The sequence below is a fragment of the Gymnoscopelus braueri genome (assembly GCF_963280865.1).
Source record: "Gymnoscopelus braueri genome assembly, chromosome: 4".
Taxonomy (NCBI): Eukaryota; Metazoa; Chordata; class Actinopteri; order Myctophiformes; family Myctophidae; genus Gymnoscopelus; species Gymnoscopelus braueri.
In genome coordinates this window covers 31,952,678-31,968,777 of record NC_137605.1, presented here as the reverse complement: position 1 = coordinate 31,968,777, position 16,100 = coordinate 31,952,678, and the positions used below count along the sequence as shown (strand labels likewise).

Below are 16,100 nucleotides of genomic sequence, written 5' to 3'. Positions count from 1 at the left end.
TTGTTTGTGTGGTGTTTTGTCTGCTTAAAAACGAAATGTGTGTGTTTGTATATGTGTATATATATATATATATATTATTTTTTTTAAATACTTTTATTTGTCATGAATGGTTGGATTGAATTTTCTTTTAGATTTGTTCAGATGTTTATGATTTAGTTAAATGGCATGAGAAATTAGAATGTATTTCTGGCTTTAAATGAATACCTTTTATTGCTACTGTCTTTTGGATTAGCATACATTGTAACTTTGAACTGAGAGATTTCTAATGAAAGATTAATTAATTAGATTTTCCCCGCCGTTTGAGTGACATGGAAAATGGAATGGAAATACTGATTATTATGCCCGTAGTTAAATTTTCAGAGTTTATTTATGTGTTAATAAATGGTTTTAATTTTCAGTTTGACTGGAATTTTAAATCCTAATGAATGTAAAATATAGAAATTCAACTCTGAATTATTACTGGTCCACAATCATGATCATTATCCTATTTTAATGTTTGCATTCAGTTGAAGTAATTTGCTGACTTTATTTAATTGAAAGTATAAACTGTGCTTATTTGGCTTGGTTCTTAGTTTCACTATTAGTTTTAGATCTGGCAGCTGTTATGCAAAGAGAAGATTACAGTAATATTGAGAAAATCTCCATAGCACATTTAGCACATTAAGCATTTAACACATTATGTGTTAAATGCTTAATGTGTTAAAAAAAACTTCGTTCTGCTTGTCTTGACACAAAATGGAACAACAATATCAGATCAGAACGGGTATTATTAAATAAGGAAATGATAGTAGTTACAAATGTCAGTACAAACATTTTGTTGATCTGGGTATATTTTTTCAATAATCTTACAGAAAAAAGTTACTTAGCATCCCTCATAGTTTCATTATTCATAAACACTGAGTGAGTTGATCAGTAATTCAGAATTGAGCCTGTTAATTTTTCATTTGTGATGAATTATATATAATTTCCGGACCCTACATGCTGACCTCCAGGTGGAAGGTGGCCCGTGAAAGGGGACCTAAACGGCATCATAAAAAAAAATCTATGTGACCATGTGAATAGCACAAACAAAACACAAAAAACCTGAAAAGGCAATTTCAAATAAATCATACATTTTTGGTATTAAATTTGTCCATTTTTATACTTGGCTTTGGCATGGGACTCTTGATTTGAATTGGACTTGGATTAAGCCGGAGTTATACTTAGTTGCACGCGGATTTCTAAATAGCAACTCTACAAGCTCACAAAATGTTGCAGCACAAATAAGCATAAATGACCTTTTAGTTTTCTGTGGCCTGTAGAAGTGTAGAAGAACACAGTGATCGCTGCTTTTATGTTCTATAACAGAGCGTGGTCACCTAAGATCTATGGCCGCTGGTTTCCGCTGTCTGCGTGGGACACAGCGCAAGATGTTTGTCCCTGTGTGTGTATTTTTCTGTGTGTGTGTGTGTGTGGGATGGTCTTGGGTGGGATCGCGTTTGAAGTTTTGTTTGTGCTGCTGTGGCCCCCCAAATGGAAAAGTTTTGGCGCTCCCTTCCCCACTCGTCACAGACACACACACACACGCACACACACACAGTTGGGATGATTTGCCGGTTCCGCTGCACTGCCACTCTGCTTCCAATTTTAGATCCTCAGACACAGACGGCACTTCCTTCCTCTGTCTTCCCTTCTGTTTTCCACCCCAGGGACACGGGGAGAGAGAGAGAGAGAGAGAGAGAAAGAGGGAGAGAAATAAGCATAGAGACCGAGATGACAGAAAATTAGACACAATAGGAGAAGGAGAGAAAAGGACAGACGGAGAGATAAAGGAAGGGATTGGAGGAGAGAACAGATACTGTAAATCTTTACTAAAACTGCAAGAGAAGGGATCTAAGACAAAGATTGAGTGAGATGTTTGAATACAAAAACCAGACAGGGAAAGCATGAAAGTCTTTGCAAAATCAGTGTGGAAGGGAGAGAAGACAACAAAAGCGCCAGGGGGGTTGGACAGCAGAGACGAGAGTTTTCTCCCAGAAATAAACATTTCCCCTTTGGATTGTCCCATCTCATTTCCCTAATTTAAAGCCCTTCACTCTAAATGGGATGATGAGGCAAATGATTTCCTGTGATTTCTGGGTTTTGTCTGTAAGTGCTCCCAGTGGAGTTGGTGACTTTGTGTGTGCGCGTGCGTGCGTGTGTATGTGCTTGATGCTCCGGGAGCAGAGAGAGCGAGCGAGTGAGGCCTTGATAAGCGGTCTAGTTCCCACACTGGCAGTGGAGACAGTGGACTTAGTCATCTACACGCTCACATCCACTCACCACTCCATTGAGTCACAGAGGAGAAACAATCATTCCCCTTTCTCTTCTTCTCTGTCTCCATTATCTAATCTCCTTTTGTCAGATTTAGTTTAGTCCATTATCCCATCTTTTTTTTTATTTTTGTTCTTTCATTCTTTATCAATTTGCTTTTCCTAATCCTGTCTCTCTCTCTCTCTCTCTCTCCCCCCTGTAGGCGACCTCTCATAGCTCGGCCATGTTGACTAGTGAGGGGGCCCACACCGTACAGCACGACAACCACAAGATGGACATGGAAATCGACGCACACCAGGGAGCCAAAATGGCTGACTCCGACATGTGTGCGGAGGAGGCCAGCTCCCGGGCCGGAGCCAGAACGACTACCGCCAGTGATGTGGATATGGAGGAGGCGGATATGACGAGGTGGACCGAGGCGGAGTTCGAGGAGAAGTGCACCTACATAGTCAAGGATACGCCCAGGGAGGCAGGGCAAGACGGCGAGGGTTTGACACGAGCTGAGACGTCCCTACCTCGCAACCTGGCGTTCAAACACCCAGCTGACTCCAAAGAGGTGAGACACACACACAGTCTCTCTCACACACACACACACACACACACACACACACACACACACACACACACACACACACACACACACACGTGTGCACGGAAGCAGACAGACATTTTCTAAACAGACATTACTTCTCCACAGACACACTGACAGCTGTGCACAAATGCAGACATACTCGCATAGATCTCCTACACTCACACTTAATCACACACACCTAAACTCACACTACAAACCCATCAGTAAATGCCGCCAATGTCAGACATTATGCCCCCAAACTACACACACACACACACATGCATGACTCAAGTTTGGGTCATAATAGTGAAGCTGGAGAAGAGGTAGCCAGGGGGGATTGTGGTGAGGAGTGTCTAGTTGTAAAAGCTACACACAGAGTGCCGACTCACTGTGTCTCCAGGGGAATTCACAAAAACATACAGTACACACACTAACTATTCACTAATTGAGGCGTGATGCGTGTTGATACGTCTTCCTCCATTCAGAGGTGGGCTCTCACCCATCCATGAAGTCTCATTTATCATCCAGACTGTTGACAACCTCCTTGATCCTACGTGTGCGAGTGTGTGTGTGTGTGTGTCTATGTAAACGAAATACAAAATAAAAAATCCCCTTTGCCATCATTAAATTAAATGTAATAAGAAAATATCCTCCCCCCTTGGCTAGAGGGCGTAGTAGAGCACTCCCAGTCAACACGCCCCTGTCAACTTTCTTTTTAAAAGAATGTTATTGCACATGCAAGCTCTGAACCCACAGTCACCGTGTTAACGTTTCACAGTTCAGAGCTTCTTGACATCAATGTATTGGGTACCATAGCAGGGAAAATGTTAAAGGTATCAATAGTGAATTGGGGTTAAATAGGGTTGAGTTGAATTGTGTTAACAGCGAGATATAGAACAGTGCTGTGGAAGAAGGCTGTGTGCAGTACTCGTATAGGTTGAAAGGTCATGAATTTGTACATTTTAACTCCCATAATGGTTTTTGTAAACTGATTAAAACCATGTCTTGGCCTGATTTAATAGATTTTCTCATCATTGGCTACTTGTGTTCCTTATCAACAGGAAACGTGTGTGTGTGTGTGTGTGTGTGTGTGTGTGTGTGTTTGTGTTTATGAGCTGATATGGTATCAGGCAATATTTATCTCTCTTGAGCAAAGCGAGGGAGCTGCGACTGAGAAAGAAATAGAAATAGTAAGTGGTAGGATGTACTGCAGAAAGGTGAAGAAAGGAAAGGATGTTCTTTATCTCTTGGCCCTGATCAAAGCTCACTCATTGACTCGGCTCGTTTAGAGAGCTCACTGTTTAAAGAGCCTGTTAATGAGTCAAAACCCCTCTCTAAACAGCCCTCATCTTTCAGACATGGCCCATTCCTTCCCATTGGCTGAAAATGGGGAAGGGGATTTCCTAAGTCTTTAGTGTGTGTGTGTGTGTGTGTGTTGGAGGGGGGCTGTGTGACTTATGAATGAAGGGAAATATAGAAATGTGTGCGTGCACATGCACACAATTCACAGTACATCCAGCTCTCCCAAGTTTCGACTACAATCAGGGGTTTGAGCCTGACGTCTAGTCATTGTAATCCCTCGCCTTTTTTTCCTCCTTTCATTCTCCTCTCTCATCCTCCTCTTCCTCCCCCTTTACCCCTTTAATCTCAATTGTGTCGGAAGAAGAAGAACGATGCAACAAAAGGCTTTTTTCTTCCTTTCTTTTAATGTGAGAAGTGGATATTCCCTCTGAGGGCGAGCGGTGGTCTGAGGTAGCAGAGGTTGGGTTTGATGTGGTGGGGTGTGGTTAGACATGTAGGTGAGATGAAGAGAGAGAGAGTATGTGTGTGTGTGTGTGGGATGGCTGTTGTGGTTAAACTACAATGCAACTAGGAAGACGGGGAGAGAGAGAGAGTAGAGAACGTGTGTGTGTGTGTGTGTGAGAGAGTAGTGAGTGAGGTGTGTGTGTGTGGGGGGGGGGGTCATGGTGGACTTTGATCTGGAAGCTTGAAATTTGGCTATTTTTGGCAAGCAGAGTACAGTATAAATGAGGCTTTAGGATTGTCTGGAAGAGAGATTTTCCTGTTTCTATACAGGTTACTGAGCTCACACTTACAATACTACACATTGCAAGCTGTTGCATACGTGCTACACACACACACGCACGCAGTATTGTTTGTTTGGATCCTGTTGATGCCCTAAGCATGTAAAGGCAGGATGTCACTGCATAAATCATCTACTCACACACACACACACACACACACACACACACACACACACACACACACACACACACACACACACACACACACACACACACACACACACACACACACACACACACACAGTACCCACCTCCTGTGGTTTTCCATTCAGACACTTATTGATTAATGGTTTATTAAACAAGAGAAATTAATTAGTTCATTGATGTGGCATACAATTAAATTGTCACAGTTTAACACAGTTTTTCTAACCACTGTTCTCTCCCTGTCTCATTCATTGTGTATTCTAGGTGATTGGGGTGTGCAGCACAGAATACATCCCCAAAGGGACACGCTTTGGCCCCCTAGTGGGCGAGATCTACACAGCTGACAGTGTTCCCAAGGATGCCAACCGCAAGTACTTCTGGCGGGTAAGCTAGCATACATCTCTCTCTCTCTCTCTCTCTCCCCCCCATACACACCCCTCTGAGAGACATTTCCTGTTCCACTGACTGAGTTTAGAAGTTTGTTGCGTCACAGGAAGGGGTCTCTCTCCGGTTTCTGAGGAAGTGTGTGTGTGTCTGGGGGGCAGTGGTGGTGAAGTGCTGTTTTATAGTGCGTCTGCCTTCAATGGAAGTCAATGATGCCGGGACGAGGGGCTTTCTCTCACACTTTCACAAGCGTCTGACAACGAGGCTGTGTGTGTGTGTGCGGTCGGAATCATATCAGCCGAGCATATTTTTGTTTACTTAATTCAAGAGAACTATACACATAAATGTTGCATCATACATGGCCAGGTGGCTGTGTGTGTGTGTGTGTGTGTGTTCTCATTGTGTAAATTACTGGCAGTGGAGTGTGTTTTTCATCTTTCCTATAGCCTGCTGATCTTGCGTTCCATGACTGTGCAGTGGTGTGGTTTTATGTGGTTTTATGTATCAGTAAGAGTGGCGCAGAAAGCCTAGTCAGAACTAGTGGAACGAGACAAAAGAAAATGAGATAAATAGATGGGATGTGATGTCACGTTGACACAATATACACAGGAACAAACAACACGTCATACTGTGCTTCCTGTAATCACACACACACACACACACGGTGAGGCATTCATTTAACCCATTAAGATCTCGAACGCATCTGTGTCACTTTAGATTTCTTTGGCGCGCTATAAGCTTGTATATCTGCTATTTTTTTTAAATCGTGATTTTTTTTTTTTTTCTTTTTTTTTTCAAAAAACTGTTAGGATTTAGAAAAAAATGTAAGAATCGCCTCAGGTCTTAATGGGTTAATAATGCCTCAATCTGCCAAATCTGCAAAGAAAGTGTAGGTAAGCCACGCACACTTTTGACACTGCAAAGTCTGCAGTCCACTTTGACAGTTAAATTAGCGCTCCAGATCTCGCAGCGTAGTGAAGCGTCACTCTAAAATAGAGAGTGAGAGTGAGAGACAGAGGCAGCAAAGTGAAAGGGCAAGAGAGGGGGAGGCAAGATTCAAGATGAGTGCTGGTGGTGGTGGGGACCTAGGCGTAGGCGTGGTCTTTGACCTTTCAGATGCGTATAAAGCTGCTCATCCGTCTGTCCCCAAGAGCTTTAGGATGGAGCCCATGAGGTCGCCTATGGTGAGGAAGGAACACATTGACAAGAAATATATAAAACAAGAACGGGGAGAAATGTGGAGGATGGAGTGACAGGCTGCAGGATAGGATTGTAAAGGGCGGAAAGGAATGTACTGTAGACAAGGAAAGAGGTGGATCTGATGGTATAGGTTACATGCTTCGCTTTTGTGTCACCAGAATTAAGTCTTTCCACGCTTGTAGTTAGTTTATTGGTTTGTTTGGTTTGTTAATGCATATTCTAAAAAGTTTAATGGGACAGAATTTAAACATTTTCTCACCAGAGGCTAACCGTTTCGTCTACTTCTCCTCCACCCCTCTCTTTTTCGTCATTCTCTGCTTTCCCCTCTCTATACCTTCCATTTCCTCTCCCCTCAGATCTATGCAGAGGACGAGTTCCACCATTTTGTGGACGGTCTGGACGAGGGCCGGTCCAACTGGATGCGTTACGTCAACCCGGCGCACTCGGCAGCCGAGCAGAACTTAGCAGCGTGCCAGAGCGGCATGGAGATCTACTTTTACACGGTGCGACCCATACCAGCTGGAGCCGAGCTGCTGGTCTGGTACTGTCCCGAATTTGCCCGACGTCTGCACTACCCCCCCTCTGGAGAGCTCATGATGCAGAAACTCAGTAAGTTTGCACTTGTTTTGTATTTTGTGATGTTGTTTTTGTTCCCTCCAAACGACTCAGCTATTTTCCTAATATGAACAAGATTGTGCAGTCTGCGGCTCAGTCTGCACATGACACAGCAACAGCACTTTCTTTAGCTTAGTCTTTAGCTTATAAGACGTGAAAACATCAGTTCTCTGAAAATTAAGAACACAGACACAGCTTCAGTTTCTGCCTTGATTGCATTTCTGCTGCTTTTGAGTAGAACCTAGTCGCAGGTGAGAGAAATGTGGAAAAAATTGAGAGTAAACTGGCTTAACAGGAGAGGTGGACATGAGCCAGACGCAAGTCCACGTTTTATGAGCCTTGGTCTGCTGAGTCACAGACTGGCCCACATTGTAGATTTTTACAGGGTGATATAAAGTGATACAGCATAGTTTGATCTGGCATTTTTATTGAGTGATAAAAGATTGTCTCTGAAATAATTTTAGTTACCATTCATGGTTATGTAACTATATTAGCCAATGGCAATTTAGGTATGGTTAGAGTGTGTGTGTGTGTGTGTGTGTGTGTGTGTGTGTGTGTGTGTGTGTGTGTGTGTGTCTTGAGTATCTCCTGTCGCGGCTCTTAAATCCTAATAGTGTTTTTGAGTGTAGCTATGTCTCCTTCCTCTCTGAACATTAGCCTGTCATTATCTCCAACACACATACACATACACATGCACAGAGAGAGAGTACACAACCTTTCATCTCTGTCAGTGCCATCGTTGTGTATGTGTGTGCGTGCATGCCAGACCTGCCAGTGACAGTGTAATTACACAGAGAAGGGGATATGGCGCTAATGCCACAGTCTTACACACTTAAAGACCCGCTTTCAACATGAAAGTGCACCCAGCGTGCACGCGCACACTCAACTCTGTTGCTCAACCGCAATAAAAGGACCAGAGGCTCTGTGTGTGTCTGTGTGTGTGTGTGTGTGTGTGTGTGTGTGTGTGTGTCTCTACTTACTTTACTATGTGAATCTATTTTCAATGTAATTTACGTCATCAAATAAAAAACTACGTAAAAGAAGTTTCTAAGAAGAGATTCTAGGATCTTGAACATCCACCTCGTTTGCCACCTACAGTAAATGTACTTGGTTCATTCGGTTACATTTGTACACTCAGACCGAGTTACAAAATTAACTTATTTTACAGTGCATTTTCAGTCACCCATGCATTCAGAGAGATAGAGAGACTGACAGATGGAGTCAAAGAAAGAGAAAGCAATAGATGGTTTTACAAAGGAGGAGAGCTTCCAGGTGTGACAGCAGTGTAATAGCAGTAGTCAGGTGAGGGAGGTGCCAGGGGACCCAGCCTGGGTGACTCCAGTGCCCAGGGAAATGCGCATGCCTTGAGGCAAAGAGGCAGGGGGTCTACCCCCCCCCCCGCTCCTTTAATTACATCCCCCTGTCATTTAGCCCTACAGGCTCCCTTTGACCTGCCAGTGACCTGCTGCTGAGCTATACCTGTAGGATCTGTCTATTTTCAACTTTGAGCTGTTTTTTGTTTTGATCTCTTTGTCTTGCATTTTTTGGGGGGTCGTCACTGTTTGTTAAGTTTTTGATTAACCATAATTAAACCAGACATGCAAGTGTGCATTCACACGCATGTACAGTATGTGCATCGAGTCAGGCTTTAGAGGGAAATCTGCCTTGCATGCTCCTTTCCCTCTCTCTCTATCTTTCTCTCTCTCTATCTCTCTCTTGAACTCTCAAGTGTCAGAATATCAGAGCACCTGTCAGCCATCGCTGCACTGTGTGTGTGTGTGGGTGTGCATGTTCAAAGGCATACTACTCAGCCAGCGTCAGCGCTTTGCATGCGAAACATTCTGTCTCATTCAAACATAAACACATACACACACACGGCATGCCATCACATTCACACTCCTCATCTGAAACATATGCTACCGTGTGTGTGGTGCTGATGACCACCTGGTCACTCGCCCCAAATTTATTTGCCACTTTAAAGAACAGAGTGAGGAAGAGAGGGAAGGAGGGAGGCAGCCCCCTCCGTTGACTACTTGAACTTCCTGGCAGAGGGGCCGCGTTGACAGATTGATATCTCCAAGATGGCCGCTCTGTTTGTTTTCTGGAAGAGAGGGGGATGAATTAAGAGAAGAAAGGAGGAGAGGAAGGGTGGGAGTGGTTCTGTTGAAGGAGAGGAGGGGGGAACTGATAACCTCTATGTTTACACATCGCCGTTATACCACTGACGCAAGGGTCACTGCCTGTGTGTGTGTGTGTGTGTGTGTGTGTGTGTGTGTGTGCACACACATCCAGCCAAATGTCACCAGAGGGCTAGTACTACTCAGGATTAATCTTTCGACGAATTCATACTTCGTCGCACAACGGTGTCTCACCCCAAAAAAATTAAGTGACACCATCATGCGACAAAGTGTAAATTCTGCTTTAGACGGACAGAAAATGTCTCCACTGCATGCACACACAGTGAATCAGCAACATTGTACACACAGTAACACAATGTACACACAGTAACATTTTTAGATGGAAGACAAATGGAACCAAATAGACCTGTAACACTGAGGATTTACTGTGCACTTCAGGGCCCCGCTCTACAACTTGAAGAGCCTAGATGTGCTGCTTGCTGACACAATTAGTGTGTGCGTGCATAGTGGTGGTGATTGCCCCCCCACCACCACCTAAAAGAGTGATTAAAGTCCGAAGGTAGTCTGTGTGTGTGTGAGTGAGATCCTCCAAAAAGTCAACACATCAGACACAGCCCTTTGTCTGTAGGCGCCCCTGTGTGTGCACTCTGTCATGAGGTGTGTGTGTGTGTGTGTGTGTGTGTGAGAGGGAGAGAGAGTGTAGAGGGCAGGTTGAGGCCAACCTTTTCAGAGGATATCTTTTAGCAGGAAACCTTCAATCAGTACTGTCTACCCCCCATTTTGATTTTTATCTTGCCTTTATCCCCACTACCACACACACACACACACACACTGCCCAAAGGCAGCTGTCACGCCTCACTTCCTGTCTTTGCCCCCGCCCCCACGGTCATTCGTCAAACCTGTCACCTTAATTGGACCACTGGATTACTTATGGTGTTCCTTAACCCAACACACAAAACATAGTGACGTGTGCATGTGCTAAGGACTGGGCTCTGAAAAGCAGCGACGTGATCAGGCGGTCATGACTCTTATTAGGAAAAGAATGGGAAAATACTATGAGACACATGATCTCTTTAAACACAGTAGAACGTTATTTCTCAGTTTGACATATCAGTTTGACATACTTTGGCACACACTAACCCTCCCTCTCTCTCTCTCCCCAGAACAATCTCTCCTGGATGCCAAGCAGCAAGCAAGTGAGGAGCATCTAACCGGCAGCACCAGCCCTTCTCCCATCACCCCCACTCTCACAACCACCCCAGCCAAGAAGGAGCATAGTGTCCTTTCCATCCTCCGAGGCACCAACAGCACCTCCTCCACCAAGAACCAAGACCGTCCCCTGTACCCACGCGCCATCTATCCAGCTCTTCGGCCACACCCGCACATCCCAGAAGACTTCCTCAGCCTCAAAGCTCAGTTCAGTTACCCAGCAACACGTTCTCCTGGCAACCAGTCGTCAGCGACACCCAGCCCGTCGGCCAGGAGTAGCCCTGAGAGCAGCCCTCAGGGAAGTCCCTCAGGCACTGCCCCCTCTCCAGCCCCCTACTACCCCCGAGGTCTGGGGTCCTACCCTGGTTACTCCCCACCAGCAGCCCCTCTCTCCTCACCCTTCTATCCTCCCGGAGCCCCCTACTCACGCTACCTCTTACCTCACCACTACCCACTGCCAGGCGGTGGTGTGCCCACTGTGGGGGGCATCTTCCCACGGATGTACCCACTGTACAGCAGCCTCCTGCCACCTCACATGCCCATGATGCCCTCCGATGCCACGGGGAGGCGGTTCCTAATGCCGGACCACACCCACCCTTCCTCTGTCTCCGCCCATAGGGATTTCCTTCTCCCTGCCCCCACCAGTGCCTTCTCTGCCACTGCCCTGAAAGACAAGGTGGGGCCTCACCATCCTTACCCCGGGGCTCACCCCCATGGAGTCCCTCACGGTCACCCCCATGCCCCTTCCAGTGGCTCCCCAACAGCAGGCACCGCTCCACCCAGCGAACGGGTACCTACCAAGCCTACCTCAGCCCTGCTGGGCAGCGCCGCTGGGCAGCGCGCCGAGGAGGAGGCCATGAACCTCAGCAAGATGAAGCGCGGAGGTAGCTCAGCGGGCTACAAGACCTTGCCCTACCCACTGAAGAAGCAGAATGGCAAGATCAAGTATGAATGCAACGTGTGCAGCAAGACCTTTGGACAGCTTTCCAACCTCAAGGTGAGCCTCATCATTGATATTTTGTTGAACGTATGGCTATTGTCATCACAATGCGTCACATTGCAGTGTGCGCTTGTAGAGCTACATTATCAAACATTTTTAATAGTTAATAGGGCTTTATGTTCTATTGGCATATTATACATTTTTCTCAAAAACTTTTCTCATAGTCACAATCTGAACATAACTAAGCCACTATTGTGTTCTCCTCCTTCCTGTGTGCAGGTCCATCTACGAGTCCACAGCGGTGAAAGGCCCTTCAAATGTTCGACCTGCAGCAAGGGCTTCACCCAACTGGCTCACCTTCAAAAACATTTCCTGGTGCACACAGGAGAAAAACCCCATGAATGCCAGGTATGACCAATCCTAATGTAAAGCTCAAGCAGGTGTAATGCTACTGCCTATCTAGCTGTTAGACCTTAAAGTGTTTACAGTTTGCTATACGGCTATAGAAATGTAATTTATGCTAAATAGCCGATGTCATACTGTAGATGACGCATGTTGATGATGTTGACCCTCACTGCTTCAATGCTAACGCATTCTTTGCCCCCTATTGTGCTTCAGGTGTGTCACAAGCGCTTCAGCAGCACCAGTAATCTGAAGACCCATCTGCGTCTCCACTCGGGAGAGAAGCCCTACCAGTGCAAGCTGTGTCCTGCCAAGTTCACCCAGTTTGTCCACCTCAAGCTGCACAAGCGCCTGCACTCTCGTGAGCGCCCGAACAAGTGCCCCCACTGCCAACGCCACTACATCCACCTGTGTAGCTTGCGTCTCCATCTGAAGGGCTACTGCTTAGCGGCCATCACTGGCTCCAACACCCAGGCCAACCTGGACGAGCTCCACCGCGTCAACGAGGAGATTGAACGCTTCGACATGAGTGAGCACGCAGAGCGCCTGGAGCAGCTGCAGGGCGGTGTGGAGGTTGAGGCCATGTTGGAGAAGCAGGTCTTAGGGATGCTGTGGAGGGAGATGGACCTGAAGGCCTCCCCCTTCCATCCTCACCACAAGGGCGGTGCCACTGAGCTCCTGCCTGCAGGTTACGGCGTGTACGAATCGTCGAACGAGACGTCGGTGATTAAGATGCGTCGCAGCAGCCCCATCCAGCTTCTTCCCGCCAACATCACTGTCAAGCAGGAGTCGGAAGAACACGCTTAAGCAACTTTGATCCACACACAGCTGAAGGACACATTATCAGACTGTCATGTACTGGCTCAAAGAGAACTGAGTTGCCAGGAGCAACGGGTGTAAATAATTGTCTTCCTGGTTGACGGCGCCAGGTTGTCGACCTATCAGGGACTTGCGTACTCAGGGCTACAAGAGACACTGTCCCAAGACTACTTAACGGTTTCAGCGTTTCCTACACTTAGAGACAATCATCTAGCCTGGATTTATCAATAATGTAATTAATATAATGCTATTGTCATTATTGTTATTATTTGGTCTTTATTTTCAATTTTCTTGATCAATTGTTATATATTCTCCTTAATTTATTATCCTTTTTTGTCCTCTTCAAAAGCAATAAGAGGAAGGGTTGTTTACAATGATGGGGTAAATTCATTGTAATGAACTGTTGACTGTTTTCTGTTTATGTACTTTTCTCTGTGGCCATTTCTTTGTATATGGTTCCTCTCTCTGCCTGTATCCGTCCTGCGAGACCCAACAGCTCTGACTTATAGAAACAGAGGTGTCAACTTTTCAGGGTTTTCTAATTAATTAATGAAATAACAGGTATAAAGGTAAAAGTTTGAAGAGTTATAACTTTGTTTTGCCAAAGGTGGGCACACAAATTTTGAAAGAAGCTTTATTTGATCTTTTGACCCTACCAGACAGCTTCCCTGTGTTAATGTCCTTTCTGAAACCTACTTAATTTAATCAAAAAAGGGCATTTTTTTTTGTATTTTGTCAACAACAGTTACCTCAGTGTGTATGTTTTTGTATGTGTGCGTTAGCATGAGTGAGTTCGAAATGTGTGTCTGTGTGTGCGTTTGTTGCATTCAAAGGGAAAGCTGAAGGTGGGTTTGTATCTATTTATTTGCTTTTGCTACTTGAAGAAGAAGAAACCAAACGGAAGTGGAGAGCAGCTCTTCACGTGGTCCAAAGGAGCAGGAGACGTCACGGACGTCTGCTCAACATGTAGCACATAACAGACTGGGAGGTCGGGGGGAGGCCCCTCCCCTCCCCCGCCTCCATCATCAAGGAAACTTTTTCATAACACTGTTGATACCAAACGGAGAAGATAAAGTGAGCATACTCATAAAGGGATTCATGAGGAGACTCGAGGCTAGTAACCAAAGTTCACTTTGCTTCTTTTTTCTTTATTTTTTTTTACAACACACCAAAAACAAAGCGTAAAAAAAGACTTGAGGATGTCCAAATGTGGAAAAAGAGACTATGTAGTGTGTGTATCTGATGAAGTGTTCGCTCTATAGCTGTGGTCTTTGTTTTGTAGATTTTTTTTTGTTTGTTAATTCTATCAGTTAAGGAAAAAAAATGGCCCCAATCTTATTTGTGAACTGGCACACACCAAAGCACCTCGGCCTTCTGATGCACTGGCCCCCCTCCCCTCCTTATGACTTAAGAGCCGATGCTTGTACCACTCGCACTGTGTACAATACCACTGAATTTGGTTGACAATGGCATTAAGACAACTTAATGTTTCTATGGCAACTGTGACCTGGAAGCAGTTGTATGCTGATAACCTGATCCCCCTTTTCTCTCTCTGTCTCCTCTATTCTCTCTCTCTCTCTCTGTTCCTCTTAACACTCTATCCATTACTGATGTATGACCAAAGTGTCCCTCTTTGATCAGAGCTTTAACTCCAGAGGAGAAAACCCTAAAGAACTGTCTCTGTTTACATTCTGGTTTACATAGTTATTTATGTGCAAAAATGTCAAAATGTAAATTATGATATAAATGTTCACCATTCTAATCTGAATCCCTATGGCTGTGTGTGTTTATTTCCTTCATTCGTTGTTACCTGTTTGCTTCAGTACGTACTGAAACCTCACAAGTTTCACAATATTCACACTTCATCACCATTGATACATTATGGCTAAAATGACTTCATCTCAGCATCCATTCGTTCCATTTAGCCATGCAGGTCACTTTATTTTGCCAAAGGAAAAACGGACGGACACGCAGGGCAAAAAAAAAAAGCTAAAACATGTGCAATTAACAGGAAATGAGGGGATAAAATTAAATGAACGTAAGCAATGTAGGTTAATCTTTTAGTTGTCTACACATCAGAAAAGGTGAGATGTCCCAATGCTTCTCCCTATGTTTTCTCCCTGTTAACTATATGAAACCTAGTGTAACTACTCTGGGACACACATTTGGCAAAGAGATTTGGTTTAGTGTGAAAAGAAATAGAAATGGAGCCCTGGGGACCCCAGTCACCTATAGAGTTAAGTGGTTAATCGGTCATGAGAACCACCAAAGTTTGAAAACATATTTTGCATAACATTCTATATTGCAGAGAGTAGCAAACATGCCACAGCCAAGATCTACCAGGCTTCGGCAGTTGTCTGGTATTTACTGCATGCCCTATTTGTCCTGTGTTTGGTAATGTGTCGCTTCCATTTTTACCAACCGCAACAGCGTGGCTGCTATCGATTTTCACCCTGTGTGAAGTGTGTGTGGTGTTCATGTCTGTGGACTGATTTCTTCAACATGATGGCGTCACAACCGTGCAAGCTGCAGTCACGAAGCGTGTAGTTTAAGTCACAATATGAAGGCAGAGTTCAAAGATGGGTGTGGTTTGAGCAAAAGCGCCAGATGTAGGAAGCTTATACCATTCGCTCCCATTAGCATCCTACTATATAATATAATATAATATAATATATAATATAATATAATATAATATAATATAATATAATATAATATAATAATAATAATAATAATATAATAATAATAATATAATAATAATAATAATAATAATAATAATTAATAATTAATAATTAATAATTAATATTTAATATTTAATATTAATAATTAATAATTAATAATTAATAATTAATATTAATAATTAATAATTAATATAATAATAATAATAATAATTACTATATAATTGGAGTAACCTCTGTCTTGGTGTCCGTCTTGGGTCGACCGGGTATGGGCTAGTTGCTACAACACAACAAGCCTCCAGTGGACATTTCTCAACCTGTGTTGATTAAAGCAGCATTTTCACCTATTTGACCAGTACCTCATCAAAATTGTGTTTTGCTGATTTATACTGAGTGCCACATGTGGAGTTTGCATGTTTTCTCCCACACTAAAACACATAGGATACACATTACGAACGGCCAGTACCCTTGACCTAAGGTGGCCTTAGAGCTGGAGCTGGTCCTTGGTCCATAAGTGCTAAGATGGGTTAAATGCAGAGACAAAAATGTACTTGGCAATACATGCAATAAATGTAATAAAATTTGATTAAAAGCGTTACCTCTAGATCACAAGCATTAACCACATGA

The 16,100-nt window shown here is 44.2% G+C and overlaps 1 protein-coding gene across 2 annotated transcripts in view; it reads left to right on the top strand.

Moving 5' to 3' along the window:
- Window positions 1-14,566, top strand: part of prdm1a (PR domain containing 1a, with ZNF domain) — a 20,016-nt gene extending 5,450 nt beyond the window's left edge. For both annotated transcript variants that reach the window (XM_080425676.1, XM_080425675.1), the window contains exons 2-7: window positions 2,495-2,848; window positions 5,356-5,475; window positions 7,032-7,284; window positions 10,592-11,634; window positions 11,857-11,985; window positions 12,196-14,566. In XM_080425676.1, coding sequence (XP_080281802.1) covers window positions 2,495-2,848; window positions 5,356-5,475; window positions 7,032-7,284; window positions 10,592-11,634; window positions 11,857-11,985; window positions 12,196-12,786 — 2,490 coding nt within the window. In that variant the 3' untranslated portion in view covers window positions 12,787-14,566. The remainder of the gene's footprint in view (window positions 1-2,494; window positions 2,849-5,355; window positions 5,476-7,031; window positions 7,285-10,591; window positions 11,635-11,856; window positions 11,986-12,195) is intronic.
- The last annotated feature ends 1,534 nt before the right edge of the window (window positions 14,567-16,100 follow it).